The sequence below is a fragment of the Chionomys nivalis genome, chromosome 21 (genome assembly GCF_950005125.1).
Source record: "Chionomys nivalis chromosome 21, mChiNiv1.1, whole genome shotgun sequence".
Lineage (NCBI taxonomy): Eukaryota > Metazoa > Chordata > Mammalia > Rodentia > Cricetidae > Chionomys > Chionomys nivalis.
Window position 1 is genome coordinate 45,317,569 of NC_080106.1, and position 24,669 is coordinate 45,342,237.

The following is a 24,669-nucleotide window of genomic DNA, read 5'->3' on the forward strand; positions in this document are numbered from 1 at the left end:
TTTGAACATGTCAAATTAAATGCCTTTAAAAATTACTGTAAGACTCATTAAACATAATTGCTACTTGAGGAATACATATGACATGTTAAATTACTAACTACATTTTTTTGTTTCTCCATTTTAACTATGCATCACAGATCGGTGTAAAACAAATTTTTCTTTTTACAGAAAGTATATGGAAAGCAGCTTAGCCTCTAACGATACACATCAGAACTTCTTGGTTTATGCTTGGATTTCTAAACACAAAATGTAATGCATGACTGATGATGCTCATCCCAGGCTACCGCTCACACTCACCCCCACACAAAATTCTTCACTGAATCATGTGGAGTCACTGCTAATTTAACTACCACACACTTCATTACTAGATCGCCAAGATGTTTGTAGTTGAACTTTGTAGAGTACTTACACAGTATTAAGTTTCGATTTTCAGGCTTTACTAAGTCAGATCAAAAATTTTCAATTTCAAATCTAGATATTTCTTAAATAGGATGGTTTAAAACTACTTTAATTCAAAAGCTAAAATTTCAAAATCAAAAATTTGTTATTTTAACTCACTTTTTTCAGAAATGGAAGAGAAAAAAAATACAAAATGTAAGAAAGCACTTTTTTAAAACAAATTGCAAGGAAAAGAATAGGGCCGGGTGGTGGTGGCACACAACCTGTAATTCCTAGCACTAGGGAGGCAGAGGCAGGTGGATCGCCGTGAGTTTGAACTAGGACAGCCCGGGTTGTTAAATAGAGAAACTGTGTCTCAAAACAACAACAATAAAAACAAATAGGTTTATAGCAGGGCCTAAGTGATTAACTAGAGATTAAGGAATGGAGTCAATGTAGAAAGCAATGTGCAATAGTTCATTTCCCAGAACTTCGAAAAGAACCTTTTTCTCAGAGGACCTGCACATGATGATGCCAGAAGACAGCGACAGATGTTTTCTCTGCTGAAGCATTTTGTTTATATGCCTAGTAAAGTAACTAAAAATTGAGATTCATCTGATAAACAAGCTTATGGTTTCACCATCAATTTCACTACAATGAGAACAGAAACTACAGAAAGCACTCATCCAGATATCAAATGAAATGACTTATTGCCACGGTTTCCTTAAAACAAAGTTTGTGGGTTTCCCCCAAAGGAAGAGGCCCTGGGTAGCCTGTATGAGCTGGTGGTACTGCAGTTTTTTAGCTGAACACAGCCACGAGGAATGAAGTCTGCATTTCTGCATGACTTCTCTGACTTGTCAGGGTGGATTAGGGTCCCTAAGGTGGTGCATGCTGCTGCTGAGTTTCTACTCTTTTTTTTTTTGGTTTTTTTCGAGACAGGGTTTCTCTGTGGTTTTTGGAGCCTGTCCTGGAACTAGCTCTGTAGACCAGGCTGGTCTCGAACTCACAGAGATCCGCCTGCCTCTGCCTCCCGAGTGCTGGGATTAAAGGCGTGCGCCACCATCGCCCAGCTCTGAGTTTCTACTCTTGTAAAACATGAGCAGACCTTGGAGAATGCAGATAACCACGTGAAAATCTCCTGAGGCAGATGGATCCCCAAAACACGTTGTCACTCCTCATCTGCAGTAACTGACAGCTGCAATCAGATCAAAGCCAGCAAGCAGCTGCTTTGGGTGGCAGGCACAATTGTGACTACTGTGAAAGATGGCGTTGGTGGACGGAGGACTCAACTCTTCGTGCTTTCCAGTGCCACCGCCAGCACTGATGCCACACCGATCCTGCACTGTTGATGTGTGAAGGCCCCTGCATCGATGGCTCCCGTGCAGCAGCAACTTCCAGTTGCAGGTGATGCTCCGAGTGGACCAGTTTTGGTGAAGCACAAAACTTTGTGAAAATATACTCTTTGCCAGAATATTCTACAAACTCAATTTGTTAAGAATTTATAGTTACATGAAATACTATAAAGCTAACCTACAGTCTTTCCATTATAATGTGAGTTCTACTTTGACAAGTATTTAGAGAGCTTGTGTCATACTTACCAAATGGAATGCCTCTGGAGAATGCTGAAAACTAAGCAGCATATGAGAGAGAACTGCAAGAGCACCAGGTCTCACAAGAGGAAACCAAAGTCAAGTAAAAACCTGCAGAATGAGAGAGTATTCTCAGAGTTCACAGGAAAAGCACTAGCCTTCCCTCACTGACAGTCATGTATGTGAATCTCCCTCTTCCTTTAAAGCCCTATCCTAACACATTATTAGACCTTGTGGGAGAGAAATGAAGTATAATAGGACTGAAGTCAAAGAGAATGTAACGATCTAAACAATTCTCAAAAGTCCCCCATTAAGTGAAAATATGTTCAGATATGTAAATAAGCATATTTACTACGGAGTCACTATTCATTCAGCTTACTCTATCAATAGATACTGAATAGCTATAATTGTTTGGCACTGTTCCAGGTACTGTAGGTCATATATGACTTATAGTTAGAGGACATTTACTAGATAACAAAAAGTAATAAGCATAGATAATGCTAAAAATATGAAGTAGAACACAGTGACCAGGAAACATTGGGTAGCAAAGGAACTTGTCATTTTATAGAGGTTAAAAATGCCCCAGGAAAAAGACAACATCTGAGTAGAAACTGAAGGGACATCAGCTTCACAGACACTTAGAACAAGAACATTTATAAACAGGGCAGACAGTACTGCAAAGGCCCTAGGTTCTCCAGACTGATGTGTTAGACCACAGAGGACAATGTCACTGGAAGTGAGAAATGGGATAAGAAAGGACAGCAAATGGAGCTCTTGTGCAACATTTATAAGGAACCAAAAGCAGGAGCAAGGAAGTTACTGCAATCAGTGCTACAAGAGATGATGGCAACTTTGGACCAAGGTATAATAGTGATGTAATTGGCTAAAATTGGTAGTAGGTTTCTGGGTTATTATTTAAAGGCAGTTAGAATTTGTAGGACAGTGGTTGAGTCAATAAAGAGTGGTAAGGGTTGCGTCAAAGACTAGGGCCTAAGGGAGGGGAAGCTCTTTGAGATAGCTATCTATGAAGAGGCAGAGGACCAGTTTGGAAGGAAAAAATTGGAAGACTGTGGATAAGCTGAGTTTAATATTTCTGAGTATAGATAGATAGGCTACTCACTTCTTGAGTTAGTTAACACCTATGTCTTTGGAATATGGTTTAGCTTTCCTTGCTGCAATAAAAACCTTTATGGGGAAAAAAAACAACCACCTGACTTCAAAACACCCCCTCCCCCCAAAAAGAGAAAAGAAGAAAATAAAGAGAAAGATCTGAGTATAGATAACCGAATAAATGTGTGGTGGTTTGAATGAGAATGGCCCCAAAGGCTTAGTCACTAGGGAGTGAAACTGCTTGAGAAGGATTAGAAGGATTAAGAAGTGTGGCCTTGCTGGAAGAAGAATGTTACTGGGAGTGGGCTCTGAGGTTTCAAAGCCCATGCCAGGCCCAGTGTTTTTCCCTTTCTCCTTCTCTCTCTTTCTGCCTGCAGATCAGGACATTAAGCTCTCAGCTACTGCTCCAGAGCCACGCTTGTTTGCTTCCTACCATGATGAACATGAACTAACCCTCTGAAACTATAAGCAAGCCTCACTTAAGTGCTTTCATTTATACGAGTTTTTTTGGTCATGGTGTCTCTTCATAGCAACAGAACAGTAGTTAAGACAAAATGGACATGGAATTCAAGGGCAAACAATGAAATGAAATATAAATCTGTCAGTCATAAAGTTGGACACTTTATTTAAAGCCATAGAGCACCCATGATTACTGCATGGTGCAGAACACTTAAGCATGAATTAAGAGAGAAAGTGGGCCAAAGAAAGTTAGGAGACTGATACCCCAGCAAAAGACAAGAGACAAGAGAGCACAGTGTCCTGGGAATTAAAAAGTTTTAATGAGGGAGTGATTTGGCTCAGGATGTGGATCAGATGGAAGTTGCCTAACTTTGATCCACAGCACCATGGAAAAACCAAAACCCCACACAAAAAATGTGGTGATCAATTGTGTCTTGGGTTTAGCAAAACATGAAGTAGAATCTTAGAAGGCAGTTAGGTAGAGCACAGTGCTAGAAGTTTGATGATTTGGATTTAAGAGTTCATGGGAGCCGAGCATGGTGCTAAATTCCTATAACCTTTCTATGTGTGTGGCTACGGCAGGAGGATTGTGAGTTGGATGTCAGTCTGACCTCTGTAGTGAGACAGTCTCAGAGAAGCAGAAGATAAAAACACCATCATAATCATTAACAACAACAAACAACAACCCGGAAAAACAAACAAAAAAGGGCTAGTAGGTGGATTGTTTTCACATTAAAAGTTTGAACAGAACAAACTAATTTCAATTGACTATTCCCTACATGGCAATGGCTTTTGCCCCCTAAAACCTATTTAAAACAAAACCCAAACTAGGAACACACTCGGAAATCTATGCATTCCGATGGGCTGATCCACTTCGACTTACCAGTTCTATTTTCAGCAAAGTAACATCTATTAAAATAGTAAACTTCTGAACAGCTGCCAGTCCTTTCAGGAGCGCAATTACCCATGTATCCACATGCTGAGCCAATGGCCAAGATAGCCAGTCAATCATTCTAAAAAGTGAAGGAAGACATAATTATCAGTATTTCAAATATTTTCAACATCATTCAGGAACAGCAAGAGTTACAACTGATACCCATTCACTTTGTAACTCAAACTGTGGCCTGTCTTCAAGCACTTTCCAGTCTTGTAAGCTGACAGTTTCTTTATTCAATGTATTCCCATGAAAGACTTTATTATAAATGACCATTTCTCATAACTGTCAAATTTCAAATCGACACTATATAGGAACATATATATATATAGGCATATATATACAGGAATATATATATATATATATATATATATATATATATGAATATATATATATATCACTCGTTCAATAGTAACTGTTATAAGGAGTTTAAAATCAGACGTCTGAAATAAGATGCATGAATATTAACTAAGATTTTGCTTCTTGCTAAGTAGTGTAATGTGAAACATACCATTAAAGAGCCTACATTCTGAATCCTGGTGCAAGTGTCTCTACCTCTTTCAAAATTCTACACACAAAGACAACAAGGAGAACCGCCAATCATAAAAAGCACTGTGTAAATATTCTAATGACCTGATTTTCTATTACTGCGTATTTCCTTATATCAAGTCAGTTCAACAGGAAAAAGATAAAGTAATACGGCTTTTTTTCCCCTAAAGCTAGATATACAGCACACTAAAGACTAGTTCAACACTTTGGAAAGCAGCCAGGCTATGTAATTGATGTAAGTGATGGAGTAATCTATTTAGATGGATTAGATACTAATAAAGAGTAAAAAAATAACTTTACAGGTTTCTAGAGTCAGAATAACTGGTTTAAAAAAATCTCAATTCACAATTTATTAGTTGACAGAATCTAAACACCTTATTTTCTCTTCCTTAGTTTCTTTTTCTTTTTTTTTTTGAGACAGGGTTTCTCTGTGGTTTTGTAGCCTGTACTGGAACTAGCTCTTGTAGACCAGGCTGGTCTCGAACTCATAGAGATCCGCCTGCCTCTGCCTCCCAAGTGCTGGGATTAAAGGCATGCGCCACCACCGCCCGGCCTCTTCCTTAGTTTCTTATCTCTAGGTTATAAATATGCTTATTTACAGGGCTGTTCTGAAGATTAAATGAATGAATAACACTGGAAACATTCATCATGAATGTAACCCTCCACCAAATATTAACCCAGGGAGCAATTAGCATCTTTTTTTTTTTCCAGACAGGGTTTCTCTTTTAAAAAGTTTATTTATTATTGCTGGTGAGTATGGTATCATGTGTATGTCAATGCATGCCTTGACAGACACAAGGAGGACAAAGCATGGGTTCTGAGGAATGAACTGAGGTTGTCAGACTTGCACAGCAAGTACATTTATCCCACAGAGTCATCCTGTTTGTCAAGCAATAAACACCTTGATTGTACAAAATGTCATACATAAATACTGAGGATATAGACTGTGATCAAAAGAACACTACCATGTTAAAAGCACTGACATGGGCTTTATATAACTATCTTAAGACTGGAAGATCATCATCAGTCTTTCTCTTTTGGCTTTCAAGACAGGGTCTCACACTGTTGCCCTGGCTGGTCTTAAACTTGTGGAAATTCTCTTGTCTCAGGCTCCCAAGTGAAGGGTTTATAGTAGCGCACAACACTGTTGTTTTGTTTTTCAGATGTAAATGTTCTAAAAAGTGTGCCGTGTGGATCCCAAATACAATGCATACTAACTGCCTGTTACATGGGAGCCCTCCATTCCTTACATACATTTTCTTTCTTTTCTTCTTTTTCTGGCTTCTCACAACAATAACTGCTACAAGTCATTGAAGTAGTTGCTAACAGTTACTCTATCATCTACCTATTGCAGGGTTGCTTTTTACAAAAATCTGTAGTCATTATACAAAGAATAAGAAAGAGGCATATGTGCATTTCTGTCGAGTATATACAGGCTCGGGGAGAGTACATGGTTGGGCTGGTAGTGTGCTTGTTGGTTGACCATGCACCAAGCCTCGGGTTTGATCATCAGCACTTCATAAATCAGACATGGTGGCATGTGTCTATAAATCCCAGCACTTGAGGAGGATCAGAAACTCAAGCTGATCTTTAGTCAAGACTATCAATTCACGGAGGGATGGGGTGCAGAAAAAGTAAAACCAAGTTGGGTGTGGTGGCACACACCTTTAATTCTAGCACTTGGGAGGTAGAGGCAAGCAGAGCTCTGTAAGTTAGAGATCAGAAAACGATACATAACAAGACTCATCTTTAAAAAAACAAAGCAAAATAAGAAGTAAGACCTATAGGAGTCTACTCTTGCTGGGAACAAGTCATGGTGGTTGAGCACTTGCCTAGTATGTGCAAGACCTTGGGCTTTATCTACAGTATTGCAGCCCTCACTCCCAAATGTATAACAACATATCTCCAGCATTGTTTATGACATGGCAAAATTGCAAGTCATAAATGGCCACCCACAAGGTAAAAAATAAAATCAATATAAATACAATAAATAATAAATATAAATGCATTGCAGTACTGACAATGTAGAATACTGTGGAAGAATTTTAGTACTGAGGAAGTTCTGCACAAAGCTATCCACAGCAATCTAAAATGGAAAGCTGTGAGCAGGGCATGGTGGCTCATCTGTAATCTCAGCACTTAAGAGCCTAAGGCAGAAAGACTGCCATAAGTTTGAGGACAGCCTGAACCATAGAGTGAGTAAGCCTGGGCTAGACCAGGGTCTCAACCTGTTCCCCTCATCCCCCAAATAAAATATCTGAGATATTGCTAAATAATGCCAGTAAGTTAAAAACGACGAGTCATTTTTGTGTAAGTGGAAATATGCACATGAAAATAAGGTAGGGTGCGCACCTGTCTTCGGCTCTGTGGGTGGCGGCACTGCCAGTGCAGAACATGTGCATAGGAGACCAGAACCCTCATCTCAGTCTAAGGAGAGGATTGACTAAGGAGAAGGAGTAATATCCACTTGATAGTAGCTCTTTATTGTTGTTAATTACTTATTTAATCAGCCTTTTCCTGGAGTCCTCTTCTAGTTTCTCATCTTATAATCATCTCCACTGCCTCTTTCTCAGGCTCCTGCTGAAATCACGATGAAGGCCCTTCTAACTGGATGAGTGCTCTGATGAAGATACTAACTGTGTGTGCGCCTGCACCTCCCACCATGCAAGAACAAGTGGAAGGATCCATGTCTTGATCTCAGAATTTCTACCCATCAGGACTACAAGAAGTACACTTCTGCTGTTTATACCCAGTCTGAGGTATTTTTTTAATAGTAGTCTAAACAGATTAAGACAGAAGTCACTCATGGGACAAGTATTTGAGTATACTCTATAGCTAGTAAGGGATAAAAGGCACTGAGAATGTTATCTATGGTTAGATCTGCTTTCTGTCCCTGAACTGGAAGGAAAAGTCAGGAAACCTGTCAACAATCACCAAGCAGCGTTAGCAATGTCTGCACTATACTCTGGAATATAAAGTGCAATTTTGGGGTTGTACTTTAATTTTAACTGTGGCAGTCCTTTGTATTTTGGCCTCTCTCCTCTAGTGATTGTGTGGTTTCCATCTAGTACTTAGGATTCTATTGTTTATAGTAAGGGTATTTATTCCTATAGCTCAGAGAAATACATGCAGCTTTAAAACTGTAGCATTAAAACAGGCAATATGATGAAAAGCAACAGAACAGAGTTAATTATAAATTATGAAATATAAAACCAACTTTCACTTTTACAAGGCAGCTTGAGGACTGCATCCAGCTTTCAGTCTTACTTGGCCCAATGCTTTATTAATAGGAAATTTTACACCGACAGTTTGACTTCAGGCTTCTTTTGAAAATTCTGATGAGGCAAGGCCAGATTCAAGTTTCTCTGTATTGACAGACACCTGGAGCTGAAGCCTATCTTTCTCTCTCAGAAGTTGCTTATGCACCCCAGTTCCCATTGCTTCACTGACTCCTGGCCTGTTTCACACTTGAATGTTATTCATGGTCTTGAAATCTATTTACATTTGACCAACTAGAAGACTAAGACTACTGTAACAAAACAGGTTTGATTTCCACAAATGGTAGAGACAGAGGTCAAAGGACTTAGTGATATTAGTCAAAGAGAGTAAGAAAAGAATGGAGTTACACTTGCTTCTAGATTTATGATCTGAGACATTAGAAGCACAAGTTACAGGTCAATTGGTTCCACAAGTTAAACAGCACAAAGAAGAAGCTAGGTGAGTCTGTGTTGTAGAGAGCATGGCACTTTCTGTGTGCTCAACATAAAAAACCTCAGTTCATGTAACTGTAACAACAGTGACAGAAGCCACTGTAATCCTCACCTCCTGTCTGAACAGGCTAAGACAGGAAAACTCAAGAAACAAAATTAAGCAGCTAAGAAACAGAGGCTAAAGCTCAATTAGAGAAAACACTGTCCCTGACACAGGCACACAAGGGCTGGAACAAGCACTACAGATGGGTAGCACTTCACAGAGAAGAATGAGCAGGTTTGAGGACAAGGCAGGGACTTCCTGACTTATGACAGGTTCTGGAGACTTTTGCAAATGGGAGAGAAAACAAATTCCAAAGAAGCAAAGGTAGAGGCTGGAGAGATGGTTCAGTGGCTAAGAACACTTGTTGCCTTTGCAGAGGATCTAGGTTCAATTCCTAGCACACACCTACTGGGTTCACAACCATCCATAACCCCAGTTGCAGGAGCTAACCTCCTCGGACACCAAGCATATGGTACACATACATATATGAGGGCAGAACACACACATAAGATAAAGTAAATCCAAAGAGGCAAGGGCGGTTGAAAGAAAATAAAATCCCTACCTAGTTCAAAGGAACAAACCCAGAACCAAACAATAACAACCACCACCCTACACGAAAGTCTACAGGAAAAGATAAGGAATAAAGATTCCAGAAAAACCCAACCAAACAATTTCAGATGAGCTATAAAAAGATAAGTCATTCAGTTAATTTGGAGAAACTACCAATATATTTCATGATTTCAGTTTTAGAAATTTCCCCAAGTTTTTCACTATTCCTACAAAAAGGCAGAATACCATCTCCTCTCGGGTGTTAACATCTGGCATACACAACAAAGTACCTGCAGAGAGCCTGGGTCATACTGGCGTCTTTTACATTCGGCGGTCAGGCTCCGGATGAGGACTGTGATCATCTGCAGAGGAATATGCTGCATAAGGCTGGCCAAGGCGACCGAGGGCTCAAAGGATGCATCTAGTTTTAGTTAGAAAGATAGGTAAACATGGCAAAGAGGCTCAAAGTGAACTAGTTTAAGGAAAAAAACGACACGCGCACTTGTAGTGAAAGGCGCTCTAAGAAGTTGTTATAACTCTGAATTGAAAGTTAATCACAGAAAAGATTTAGCAGTGCATAGCAATAATCACTCATTCGAGAGACAACAATGAATTACAAGAACTACTGCTAACGTTAGTCAATAACCATTGTTAATGGTACTTTTTTTTGGTTTTAGATACTGTTTTGACATGTAGCAATTAGAAAAAATAATACAACCAGTCATATATCATTCTAATATCTAGGTCAGAGGTTCTAAAATAATTAAGAAATATTATAGAAGTTACTATACTTCTTTAAGGGAGACTTACAAATCTTGAGTAGAAATTAAGGGGAAGGGGCTGACTTTGCTTACATTAAAATGTCAGGATTGCCGGGCGGTGGTGGCGCACGCCTTTAATCCCAGCACTTGGGAGGCAGAGGCAGGCGGATCTCTGTGAGTTCGAGACCAGCCTGGTCTACAAGAGCTAGTTCCAGGACAGGCTCCAAAACCACAGAGAAACCCTGTCTCGAAAAACCAAAAAAAAAAAAAAAAAAAAAAAAAAAAATGTCAGGATTACGATGATCAGCTTCACTACTACAGCTTAAAGACGTGAAACAGAAATCTAACAACTATGACAAACTACCAGTAAAATTACAGGGAGGGGAAGCTAATGGACCTGGTATATAATAAATGTATTACATTGTATGAGCTTTTAAAACTCGACCCTCATTTCGGGTTAAGATAAAGAGGGCAGCTTTACAAGTTCAATTTGACTGACAGATTTTAAAGCCCCTCCAAGGACAGACACATAGAATTCTTAGGTTAAGCACAATCCTTTGAACGTTCCAGTTTCTGAGGATGCAGCTGGCGATAAAGACAAGACAAGCATCCACCTCGGCTGCCAAACGGCCCACGTCATACTTCACACCTATTTCCACGCCACCTGCACCTCCTGTTACATACATGTTACGGAGTGAAAATGCCAACACTTTAGAAACACTACACAGTAAGCTGAGACAATCCTATAGTGGACTGTGCACGACCCATGATTTTTTAAAAAATGAGAACACTGAAAAACAACTCCAACAAGATAATAGTTACATACAGTAGTAACAACGTGGTAAGCATCATACGAGACCATTAGTCAGTAATGACTAGAAGCTTTCCATAATGGCTGTCAGCCTGGAAGCATTCCGAAACTGGAGCAGAGGCTGCGTAATTAAGTGACTTGCTCAGTGACAAAGGTCTTCGGACTTAGGCTCCTCAACCTTTCGGCTACAGCGTACAATTCTGAACAAGGCAGTGGAGTGGAATAAAGTTTTGGATAAGGCGTTTGGATTTGCTCTCCATCAAAAATGCCTCTTCCTGGAGGATTTCCAGGAATTTCCACAAATCCTTGGGTCGAATCTCCAAGGCATATTTTCCTGCAATAATGACCCTTACCTGTGGAAGAGATGCTTGCAAAAACTTCTTGCAGAGAAGGTAGCAGCGTGGAGGGCTCGGCCTTCCAGATATTTTGTAGTAAGTTACTCACTTTTGTTACCTGGGAGACATACTCCCGCAGCTCCTTCTCCTGGGTGGACACACACTGGAAGTGCCCTATCGTTCGAACCAGCTGTTGACAGAAGGTAATGGCCAGTTTCCCTTTGGGGACGCACTGCACGAAATCCGTCAGAAGGTCGCTGAGGCGGGCACAGAGCTGCGGCTCCGGCCTCTCACAGACCAGGCGCAGCACCTCCACCTGCAGCAGGCTGAAGAGGTCCAGCACCGACGGGCAGCTCATGATCAGCTTTAGGCCGTTGTGAATGTAGTCCAGGATGGCTACGTCCTTCCTGTCCAGTGAGTGGTAGCCCTGCTGAAGGAGGCCCAACACGAAGGTCTTGTTGAAGAAGGACTCGAACTCCGGCCGGTGGTACCGCGCGTAGGCCTCCAGCACCTGGTGGCCCACTTGTCGCTGGAAAGGGTCCGGGCCCTCCAGGATGAGATGGGTCGTCAGGTCAAACATGGCCTCGCACTGCGCCCCGTCAAGCCAGTGCTCCGCGGACTCCACCACCTTCCGCACAATCATCCGCTTGAGGGGCAGAGGATGCGAGGAACTCACCAGGCCCTCCAGGTGAAAGACTCTAAATGCATTTGTAAGCCCCCTCAACCCTAAGAGAATGTAAAACTTTAAGAAAAATCTAAAGCCATTTCTGATGACTCTCAGTACTTCCCCACCTCCCCTGGGAACCAAGGACATAACAGCTATGCATGCATGTACTGAGATGTTGGAAACTTTCCATCTCCCTGAATAGGGGCATGATAACCCTTAGGTGTTGACTCAGTTACTGATGTTTTGACTTAGTCCCTGGGAAGGGGCAAAGTGACCTTCAGAAGTTTCCCTTTACCTCATCTGATCTGGCAATCACTCTCCAGCTAATTATTGGTAATAGCCTTTTTGAATAAGCCAATCCAATAAGTTAAAAAACAACCTACAGGTTCCGCCCCCTTGTCTCTGTGGCTTTTTGCTTTAAAAGATGAACTGTAACAGCTATTGATGTCCTTCATATCCTGAACCTGAAGGACCCTGTCATGACAGAATAAAAATCCTCTTGCTTTTGCATCAATTTGTGGTTATGTGAATGGTGTCTGGAGCAACTCTTCCCTGATGTTTGGGCATCTAGTCCATCACAGGATCTTGTCCATGGTCGACACGCTGCAAGGCCAGGTCCAGTAGAAAAGGAGCTGGCGGTGGCAGCCCCAGGGGGGCAGCAAAGCGTCGCGGCAGGGGGGAACTCAGTGCCGAGCAGCAGCAGGTCCGGCCACCGCCAGCGCCACCTCAGCAGCCACATTTATCGAGTGCGAGGGCCCATCCGAGCCGGGACGGGAGCGGGCGATTCCGGGGCGCCTGAGGGCTGCCAGTCCCCGCACTTCGCCTGGGGTGCCGGAGGCCCGCACACCGCAGCCTAGCCGGGCCCGCGGGCGATCTCAGCAGGCGGGACCCCAGAACTCTGGGCTGAGCCGGACGATGAGGGGCGCCTCGGCGTCCAGGCTCCCGCCGGTGGGCAGAAGGAAGCCATCCCGGGCTGAGTCAGGTGGCGCTGTCACCGAGAGCACCGCGAGCAGCCAGGGAGAGGAGCCGGAGGCTGTGGACACCCTTGACCCGGAAGCAGAAATACCGGCAAACAGGAAGTGAAGCTGCGAGGTACCCCAGCTAGGTCCGCCCTCGCCCCACCCACTTTCTTCCGATCTTTTTACCTACATTCGACCCTTTTCCTTCTAGCCCCGCCCCTTCCCCGCCTTTCGTCCCCATCTAGCTCCTCCCCTCCCCTCCAGACCGCACCCCTTCCCTGACGCGCAGGCGCCGCGGTGCCGAGTAAATCACGCGGCCGCTTTCGCGTTTCTGGAGGAGGGCGAAGTCATAGTCTGGGAGTCCAGGGAGGCCGTCGCTTCTCCAGCTTCTTGTCGCCTTACTTCGGCTCTGTCAGTGTTGCTACTTAGGGACCCGGGGACGCAGAGACTGCTGAGCACCCCCGGATGGGGAGTCTGTGTTAGGCCGCTGGCGACTGCCCGGAGAGAAGCGCTTCCCCCGGAGGGGCCCGGATGCGCTTTTAAAGGCAAAGAACACAGAAAAGCTACGTCCTTGTTAGCAGTTGGCAGGGGGAGCAAAGTAAGCAAACCGTTTAACAGAAGTCAAAACTTGCACTTAGCTGGAACATTTCCCCGAGTTTCTAGAACAGAATCGGGTAGAGAGGACTTTTCACGGTGGAGGTAGTTTCAGTTTAAGCCAAAGACGGCGCCAAAGGCAAGAATGGAGGAACCTTTTACCCTATCAGGACCTGTGTCACAATGCTTACGAAAATTTGAGGAAGTCCTGTTTATTTAAAAATCTTCGGTCTGAGAAAGTTTTGGAAACTCGAGAAGAGCATTGGGTGAGGAAGTGAGAAAAGTATAAGACTAAGCACACGTTTTCAGAAATTTTTGAAAAGACCGTGTTGGGTCAAGACATGCTTCAGTCCCTAAATGACTGGATTTTCTCCATGAAACGATTGCTAAAGTAAAAACAGTACTGGTAGCTCATCCATTGAGCGATGATTCGAAACAAGGTTGTGATAAAAATACATTCTGAACTTTTGTATCCTGTGCACAGTGTATAAGCTGCGCCCCAAGTAGCCTGGAGGGTAAGGTTGAATGGAAGTGTGTATATGTGCCTGTATAAAAGGGCACTTTTGAAAGTGGACTTGACGGTGCCATAAAGTTTACATTAAAGATCTTTTACAGCAAGGAAGGACAGGTGAGGTCATCATACATGTTCCTTTCAAGTTAAGTCCCAAAGATTTTAAATTCTAGGTGTGGGCGTGTGACCAAGTGGTAAGAGTACCCGACAAAGTCCTGGATTTGACCCCCTTGTATGGAAACAACCAAAAACTTTAATCATAGGCTTTTAGTTTGGAAAATGTTGCCTAATTATAGCTCCCTTCAACCTTGTGTAATATAGCTGTGAGATCAGCCATGGTTGGTTATTCTATAAACCTTTATAGTGTCCAGTAGGAAGAAGAAGTAACTTGTTTCTATTTTACTCTAGTGTTTCTTTTAAGTTACAGACATGATCACAGCAATATATTTAACACATCCATTTCCATAATACTAAAGATTGTAGTTGAGAGGTGATAGGAGTGAATGGGAACTGGAGATTCAGTTTGTAGGAAGAGATGGGGAAAAAGAGGTTGGATCTAGACCCAGGAATGGCTTTCAAACTTCTTTAAGTAGAAGATAAAGCCGCAGAGAAAAGTTTGTTTTTCCTGCAACATTTGAAAACAAATACAGCAAAGAAATTCATTGTACATTGGTTGTTGGTTTTGCCCAGGCTGCCCTCAGAAGGGTTTAGTTGAGGATTATCTTGACTTCCTGATTCTCTGCCTCCCAACTCTCAAGTGCTGGGCCTGCCTGCCTTTGCCACTATTCACCATTTTATGAAGAACTTAAGCACAGAGTTAATTCTACTTCTAGGCATATACCTGGAAGATTAAAAGCAACGACTAACAATACATCAGTGTTCCTGGCATCATTATTTAAAATAGCCAACAGGTGAAAACTATTCCTGAACATATGAGTGGTTAAGTAAAATGTGATACATGCATACAGAGGGACATTAGTTGGCTTTAAAAGAATGAAATTTTGGTACATGAACGAACACTAGCCATACCGAAGAAGCTATTCACAAAGCAATAAATACAGAGTGAGTCCATGTATGTGCGGTAACTAGAATAGTCAATAGAGACAGAAAGAGGTTCCTAGAGGGGTAGGGAAGAGAGCAGGATATTTGTTTAGAGCGTGTTCATTTCTGCTTAGGTAAACAGTTCTGGAAACGAACAGCAGTGGTAATTGTATTGAAAGACCTGGATAAATCCAGACCTCCCCAGCAGGAAGAAAATAGCCAAAAATCCAAGCAGGAAGAGAAGAATCAGAAATCTAGGATTAGCCGGTTAGTGACTGTGTTTCAGGAACTAGCTGGAGATAAAGTTAGGTTGTAATGTTGAGAATAATCTTGAGAAAGAACTAGCTGATTATGACCTTGGGAGTGGTCCTGAGAGGCAGGGAGTTGCCCCCTTGTGATCTTCACTGCTATTTTCAGAATTTTCTGTGACACACTCCCTGCCAATTCCGGATCACTGGGCTGTGGTTTCTCCCCTTAAAAATCGCTTCTCCCGGTCACTCGGGGTCGAACTCTCCCCCCGCGTGGGTTATGAGTCTCGGCCCCAGTGCACTGGTTCCTGTCTCATCTCATCATTAAAGCCTCGTGTGACTGCAGCAAGGACGGTCTCTCGTGAGTTACTGGGGGGTCGTGTTATCCCGAGACTTGAGTGAGAGTCTCCCCAGCACTGAGGGTCTTTCAGTATGACGATGTGAAAATATTTTGCCACTGAACTTACCCCTTAAAGTTTTATGGCTGGGGATCAGTTAGCAGAGTGCTTGCTTGCCCAGTGTGTACTAAGCCCTGGGCCTCAGCACTTGGTAACCTGGGTATGGCGGTACATGCCTATAATACCAACACTCAGGAGGTAGGTGCAGGAGTACCCGGAGTTTGGTATTATCTTTTTTTTTTTTTTTTTTTTTTTTTTTTTGGTTTTTCGAGACAGGGTTTCTCTGTGGTTTTGGAGCCTGTCCTGGACTAGCTCTTGTAGACCAGGCTGGTCTCGAACTCACAGAGATCCACCTGCCTCTGCCTCCCGAGTGCTGGGATTAAAGGCGTGCGCCACCACCACTCGGCTGGTGTTATCTTTTTTAATATAGCTCAGTCCAGGCTATATGAAACACTAAAAAGGATATATAAAGAAGCAATCTAACTAAGAGTGATCAAAATATATGAAACATTTAATAGAGAAGAGCATACAGACGACAAATAAGTATAGGAAAAGATATTCAGTATCATTAGCCACAAAAGCAACGCAAATTAAACTAAGGTACCACAACACACTTGTCAGAGCCGTGAACTTTAGAATTGGTGACAGTTCTGGGTAGGATACAGAAAAATAGGGTTATATTATTGGTGTTAGTACAAAGTGGTTTAGCCCCTCTGAAAAGTTATTTGGCAGTTTCCTTTCTTGTTTTTAAAATAGGGTCTCGTTATGTAAACCATGGTTTGCCTCAACTTGTAATCTTTCTGCCTCAGCCTCTCAAGTCCTAGAATTATAGGCATACTTCCCACATCTGTCTTCTTTGGCAGCTTTTTAAAGTTAAATATGGTGGCTGGAGCGGTGGCTCAGCAGTTAAGAATGCATATTGCCAGCATTTGGATCGAAGTCCCCACATTGGTTGTCTCACAGAAGCCTGTAATTCCATCCAGTTCCAGACAGATCCAATGGCTGTGGCCTCAGTGTGCATCCAGTGCACTCAGTGTATAGTGCACATACCCACCTCCACCCCCACATGCAATACATACACATACCCACCTCCACCCCCGACATGCACATACATACACATACCCACCTCCACCCCCGACATGCACATACACATACCCACCTCCACCCCCACATGCAATACACATACCCACCTCCACCCCCAACATGCACATACATATACCCACCTCCATCCCCGACATGCACATACATATACCCACCTCCATCCCCGACATGCACATACACATACCCACCTCCATCCCCACATGCAATACACATACCCACCTCCACCCCCACATGCAATACACATACCCACCTCCACCCCCAACATGCACATACATATACCCACCTCCATCCCCGACATGCACATACATATACCCACCTCCATCCCCGACATGCACATACACATACCCACCTCCATCCCCACATGCAATACACATACCCACCTCCACCCCCACATGCACATACATATACCCACCTCCATCCCCGACATGCAATACACATACCCACCTCCATCCCCGACATGCAGATACATATACCCACCTCCATCCCCACATGCAATACATATACCCACCTCCATCCCCAACATGCACATACATATACCCACCTCCACCCCCACATGCAATACACATACCCACCTCCACCCCCGGCATGCACATACATATACCCACTTCCATCCCCGACATGCAATACACATACCGACCTCCATCCCCGACATGCAGATACATATACCCACCTCCATCCCCGACATGCAATACACATACCCACCTCCATCCCCGACATACAGATACATATACCCACCTCCATCCCCACATGCAATACATATACCCACCTCCATCCCCGACATGCACATACATATACCCACCTCCACCCCCACATGCAATATACATACCCACCTCCACCCCCGGCATGCACATACATATACCCACCTCCATCCCCGACATGCAATACACATACCGACCTCCATCCCCGACATGCAGATACATATACCCACCTCCATCCCCACATGCAATACATATACCCACCTCCATCCCTGACATGCACATACATATACCCACCTCTATCCCCACATGCAATACATATACCCACCTCTATCCCCGACATGCACATACATATACCCACCTCCACCCCCACATGCAATACATATACCCACCTCCATCCCCGACATGCATATACATATACCCACCTCCATCCCCGACATGCACATACATATACCCACCTCCACTCCCACATGCAATACATATACCCACCTCCATCCCTGACATGTACATACATATACCCACCTCCACTTCCACACAGACATATGCATAACCTCAAAAATGTCTCAAAATTAAGCGTGCAGTTATCACATGGCCATGTCGCTGAACTCCAAGATATTTATATCAGTGAAATGAGAACTTGTATTCAAATAAAAATAATCATACGCAGATGCTTACGGTAGCTTTATGTGTAATAGTAATCTATGGAATGGTTAAATTGGATAAATAAACTTTTATTCAAAACATAGACTATTAACAAGAAAAAGCAGCAGACTATTGATAGGTGCACCCACTTGACTGATCTCAAGGGCATTATTCCAAACTAAAGAGGCAATCTCCAAGGTCACCCAGTAGGTCCTTTTATATAGTACTGTCACAAAGAATATTCTTAGAGATGAAAGGTGGGTGTTTGTTAGGGTTTAGGACGGTAGAGGAGGGTGGGCATGAGTAGAGCAGGACACAGTTGACTCTGACGGACTGGTCTGCATCTTGATGAAATGGCATGTAACTATACGTACATACATCAGACCCGTATCCTGATTTTCATATTCTGCTATATTTAGGTAAAATGTGTAACACCAGAGGAAATGAAAAGAAGGGTTCAAAGGACCTCAATATTTGTAATTCTTTGTAGTAGCCTTCAAAATAAAAGGAGAAAATGATCTCCCACTCTCATATCCAGCCTCACTTTGTAAGTGGTCAGAGCTTAGGATTAGGTGATCCTGCTGAACCCTGTGTTATTCATCCTAACATATAGCCACAGCCTGTAATAATTAGAGATGGTGATGCTGGAGCTTTCTAAATCAAATTTCAAGAGCAAGTGTGAACATGACTATGCACAGATAATGGACTAACTGAATTTTTGCCCTTATCTGGTTATATATAGCTGAAGAACAACATATGACTAAATCATGGTGGCCAGGAATAAAAGTTCTCGTTTCTACCCACCATTAAGCTAAAAAAGAGTCAAGAGTTCTGTGTAAAAAAAACTCCAGCGTGTCTGGGCCCTACTTCTGTGTGATATGGAATTGTCGATTGTGAGGAATAATGTAGACAGACACTGGGATGCCATGACAACGTACCGCACACTGGGAGGCTTAAACTACTGAAATGTATTCTGTCACAACTCCAGTGCTCCAAATGTAAAATCAGGTTGCCAGAAGACCCCTTTCTGGTTGTCACCTTGTGTGTCTTCATATGAACATTTCTCTTTGTGTGCAAGGGGAAGAAGAATTTCCACTCTACTTTCCTCCTATATGAGTAGAAGGAGGACTATGAGGGGAGAGGAAGGGGCTCAAAGAGTGCATGCATGTGTGTTTGCATGAAAGTAGAAGTGCAGCTGTCCGTGGGAGGAAGGGGACGATGGGAAGGGGCAAAGGAGTAGGGCCAAGGGAGGATGATGGGGGTTAAATGGTTAAATGTTCTCTCTCTCTCTCTCTCTCTCTCTCTCTCTCTCTTTCTGTGTGTGTGTGTATGTGTGTGAAAATGTCGTGATGAAACCCATTTTGTATGCTAAATAGAATCGATTCAAAAGACTTAATAAAGTAAAAACAAAAGAACAAACACAAAAGAACACTAGTCTTTAGATTAAGTGCCACATTTAGTTATCTTTTGAAAGTTTTATTTCTAAATATGATTGCACAGAGGGGAGAAATTCAACATACGGATTTGGTAGTTAGCTGTGGGGGAACAAAATGTTGTCCATAACAGAAATCAGTTTCCCCTTCTGTGGACTATTCTTGCCCTTATCTGAAAATTAGCCAATTTTCAGTTGATCTATCACCTGAAATAGAGGTCAATTAAATTTGAAACTGGGGTAGATCTCAGAAGTATGAAATTCTTAGCACCCTAGGTGATGCTCACTCACAAGCAGACTCGACTGAGGAACTTACTGCAGTGTATTATGGTTAGAAAATAAATACAAATAGGTTAAGCCATTTATTAATATAACTAATGCTACAGGATTTATGTTCTTTGTGGATAATTGTAAAAAGTGGCTTTTTGTTTGCTTTTGTTTATGTTGTATGGAATAGTAGAGAAACTGACTTTGAAAGATTTAGAAATTGAAGACATTAAAATTCAGGGAAGAGTCAGACTGAGAAGCAAACAGGCTTTAAATTTGGTTTGTGAGCCACGTGTGATGTTAGACACATGTAAGCCCAGCACTTGGGAGGCTGAAGAAGGATCAAGCGTTTCGAATCATCTTCTGCTGCATAGTGAATTTGATTCCATCCTGAGCTATATGAGTCTTTGTCTCAACACCCAGTGTCTTTGGAACCTACATGGTGGAAAGAGAACCGGCTCTTAAAAGTTGGCTTTTGACCTCCCCACAGGTGTGCTGTGGGACCTGCTTCCCATAAATAAATGTTCTTAAAAGAAATGAAAACTGGAATTGGATGTGGATCATATGATTCCTAGACAGTCTTAGGGCCCTATTCAAAGTTAGAGATCATGAATGTTAATGAGACTTGTCTGTTTTCTTTGCATATAGCCATGTTTGCCTTTACAAATCCGAGTACAGAAGAAATAAGTAGAAAGTGGGACAGAACCATCTGTGATGTAGCCAAGTTCGAGGAAGCAGGATTATAAGTGCTGACACTTAACTTACTGGGCTAAGGTTACTTGATATGGCCAGTGAGAAGTGAATCTTGACCAGGCATAGGTTACAAAAAGTCACAGCAAGCCTGAGGCTGCAGCAAGTTTATTGCAAGCCAACAAACTTTTTATGTGCTTATGAGAAAATACACTGGTAATTGCCAGGATACAATGACATTTGCAAGCTATACAAGGTACATAAGATTAATGTCTAAGACCAACTGTTCTGTCAAATTTTTATATGCTTTATTTACTTCTAATGAATGCAGAGAAACAGGTGGCCCCAACGCTCCACTGCCCAAGGGAGTGCCTCAGTTCTTCAGGAACTGAAAAGCACACAGTGCCAGAGAAGCCATGGACTTGAAAATCCTGACACAAACTTCTCAGAGCAGCTAGACCAGGCCAACTCTATGACTTCCTGCACAGGATGAAGGCAGTAAAAAGTCTGGAACTGTAAGGGGATGGTTATAAATGATTTGATTTATAAAGGGCATTAGCAAGACTATGAGCGAGTGAGAAACAGTGAGAAAGTGATGGAATCAATAAATCCTAAGATCTGGTTGGCCCAGAAGACCGACTCCTGTAGCTCCCATGAGAGGGAGTAAGCTAGAAAGATGCAAGGTGGTTAGAAAATAGGGTGTTTCAAGTTAATATGTCATTGGGAATGGCAGGGGTTGAATTTTGACCATGAGAATAAGTGGCTGGAGGTGGGGTGAAGGAGAGCTGAGGATGGGCAGGGCCAAAATCTTTAGATTAAGTTAGGACACTGGTGGCAGAATATTACATATCTGGGTAGACACTGAAGTCAACTGAAAACTATGACAGAAATTACTTCTAAAGCCATGTCTATGACCAGGAGCTAAAATCTGTGAGGAATGATGTTGGGAGAGAGTGTCACAGAAACAGCATTGCAGCAGAGGAATGCAGGACTGTAGCTTAAGCTAAATGATGATTCTTTGGAGAGGAAAACAGAATCGAAAAGTCCAAATCAGGTGTGAATGGAGTAAGCTGCTTCCTCCTCCTCCTCTGCCTCCTCCTCTTTCTCCTCTCTCTCTCTCTCTCTTTCTCTCTCTCTCTCTCTCTCTCTCTCTCTCTGTGGGGGAGTGGGGGGTGAGGGGGATGGGGGAGGGAGAGACAGAGAAAATAAGAAAGGATTGTAGGAAGGGGTGAAAAAGAGTATAATGGAACACATGTGACATGAAAGCAGAAAACAGAGGACCTTTGACTGGACGAATACCAGAAATGGGTCTGGTGGCTAACGTACAAGCAAAACAATGGGGGAGGAAACAAATTGGAACAAACTATAATGTCACCTATAACTCCTTCAGGGAGTCAGCTCCGAGGGCTCCATGTTTAGCTTTATTTTGTCACCGTGACAGATATCTGACATAAATAACTTCAAGGGAGGAAGGATTTGTTAGGTCACAGGTCGGGGTTTCTGTCTGTTCACTTGGCCCTCTGTGCCTTGTCAGATCATCATGGAATGACATGCCAGAACCAAAGAGAGGGTGCATAGGAAGATGTAAGATAAAGCTCCAGGGACATGCCTGGTGCTTCACTCCCTTACCATCCCTTACCATCTCTTAGTAATGACACATTATCAAGCCGACACTTCACTGGTCCCTTTGTTAGAGTCCTCTTGATTTAGTCTTTAGAAATGCCTCAGATATGTTTGAGCTATACTTTACTTTACTAATCTTTAGGAGTTTCTTTCCTGAAATTGTTTTTGGAGTGTCTCTCTACATAGCTCTGGCTGTCTTGCAATTCACTGTGTAGACCAGGGTGACCTCAAGCTCCCAGAGGTCTGTCTGCTTCTGCCTCCCGAGTGCTAGGATTAAATATGCAGCATGCCCAGCCTTCCTAGGGGTTTCTTAAGCCATTCAAGCTGGCAGTTAAAACTGACCATCTCACCTATCTTCTGAGGACACTTTGCCAAACTAATGCAATATCCAATTATTTTATAAAATATCCTCATAGTGTCTTGTATTTCTACATTTACCGCAATTATATTTCTATGAGTTTTATTTGTCTTTCTTATGTGCTAGGGTAAAGCTCTTTATAGGCAAGAGTCAACTCTCTTGCACATTACCTAGCACCCAGTGTAGTATATCTTTGTAACCTTTGGGATAGTAAATATTCTGTGGTTCTCAACCTTCCTACTGCTGTGGTGACCCCCATCCATAAAATTATATTGTTGCTACTTCGTAATTGTAATTTTGCTACTGTTATGAAAGGGTTGTCCACACCCAAAGGGCAGTGAAACCAGCTAAAAACCACTGTCCTAGCACTGAACACTCAGAGTTTATTAAAAAAATTGACCTTTGTTGTAAAAGAAAGTCCTTTTTGGTAAATGCTCATACATCAATTTTCAAAGAGATGTTTGCCAAGGTTTACTTATAAATTTTCTTTATTGTAACATATATATGCCGTGATATGTAAATATTTAGTTTGACTTACTAGGTTTACAGGAAATGCAGTTTTCCATTTGTATTGGTTATAAAATCAATAGAAGCTCAAGTCCTTTGTATGGAGTGATGTAGTATTTTGTATGGCTGAGAAAAAAAAATCAATAGAATGTTATTGAATCAAATCCTTTAACACCACGGACCCGGTCCTTCTCTCTGAGATCTCTCTCCCTCATATCCTCTCTCCTTGCTTCATTCTCTCCATCTTACTTCCTGCCTTAGGAAGCAGAGTTGTGGTTTGAGTTGGGGTTGTAATTATGACGAAGATCACTAGGGGTAAGGAGAATGAAAGGGGTGCACATATCGAGCTCCCCACCTGGGAATCTGGGACCAGGTTAGAAAACTCTGAGGGCTAGGAATGTAGTTCAGTGGTAGACTGCTTCACCTAGCATGCAAGAAGCCTTGGACTCAGACCCCCAGTGCCGCGCGCACACACACACACACACACACACACACACACACACACGGATAGAAAAGTTCAGAAAAGAGTTCCGGCCGGCGGAGGCACCGGCAGGCAGGCCTAGGCGGCGGAAGCAACGGCGCGCAGGCAGGCCCGGGCAGCGGAGGCACCAGCACGCAGGCAAGTCCTGGCGGCAGAGGCACCGGCGTGCAGGCAGGCCCGGGTGGCGGAGGCATCGGCAGTCAGGCCCGGCAGGCAGGCCTAGGCAGCGGAAGCACCGGCGCACAGACAGGCCCGGGCGGCGGAGGCACCAGCACGCAGGCAAGTCCGGGCGGCAGAGGCACCGGCGTGCAGGCAGGCCCGGGTGGCGGAGGCACCGACAGTCAGGCCCGGCAGGCAGGCCTAGGCGGCGGAAGCACCGGCGCGCAGGCAGGCCCAGGTGGCGGAGGCACCGGCAGGCAGGCCCGGGCGGCGGAGGCACTGGATACAGGATAGTGCGGGCAAGAAACAGTGAAGCCTGCACTGAGAACAGATTGCCCCGCTACAATTAAATCAAACCCAATAGATAGCATCGGTAAGAGGAGATGGGCAGACGCCAAGGCAAGAATTCACCCAACAATCTGAAAAACAACATGAAAACACCAGTACCCAATGATCTTACAACACAAGGACTTGAACACCCTATCACAGGAGAAGAGGAAAAAACTGACTTTTTGAAAGCAATAGAGTCCCTTAAACAACATGTAAAAAACGCCCTCATAGAAATGGATGAGAAGTATAACAAAAAGTTTGAAGAAATGAGTAAATACGTAAATGATACCCTGGGAAGCCAAGAAAAAACGATCAAACAGGTAATGGAAACAGTCCAAGAATTGAAAACTGAAATGGAAGCAAGGAAGAAAACACAAACTGAGGACCAGCTGGATATGGCAAATATAGGTCAACTAGCAGAGACTACAGAAACAAGCATAATCAATAGAATACAAGAGATAGAAGAAAGAATCTCAGATTCTGAAGACAACATAGAGAAAATAAACGGACTGATCAAAGAAAACACCAAAACCAACAAATTCTCATCACAAAACATTCAGGAAATATGGGACACAATAAAAAGACCAAACCTAAGAATAATAGGGATAGAAGAAGGAGAAGAGGCACAGCTCAAAGGTCCAGAAAACATTTTTAACAAAATTATGGAAGAAAACTTCCCCAACATAAAGAAAGATATTCCTTTGAATATTCAAGAAGCATACAGAACACCAAACA

General features: G+C 43.0%; 1 protein-coding gene across 1 annotated transcript in view; it reads right to left on the minus strand.

Annotated features, from left to right (window-relative positions):
- Window positions 1–12,931, minus strand: part of LOC130863632 (ubiquitin carboxyl-terminal hydrolase 38-like) — a 34,111-nt gene extending 21,180 nt beyond the window's left edge. The window contains 5 exon segments of the mRNA XM_057753789.1: window positions 1,980–2,081; window positions 4,423–4,552; window positions 9,615–9,656; window positions 9,658–9,745; window positions 11,250–12,931. Coding sequence (XP_057609772.1) covers window positions 1,980–2,081; window positions 4,423–4,552; window positions 9,615–9,656; window positions 9,658–9,745; window positions 11,250–12,045 — 1,158 coding nt within the window. The 5' untranslated portion in view covers window positions 12,046–12,931.
- Window positions 12,932–24,669: the final 11,738 nt, after the last annotated feature.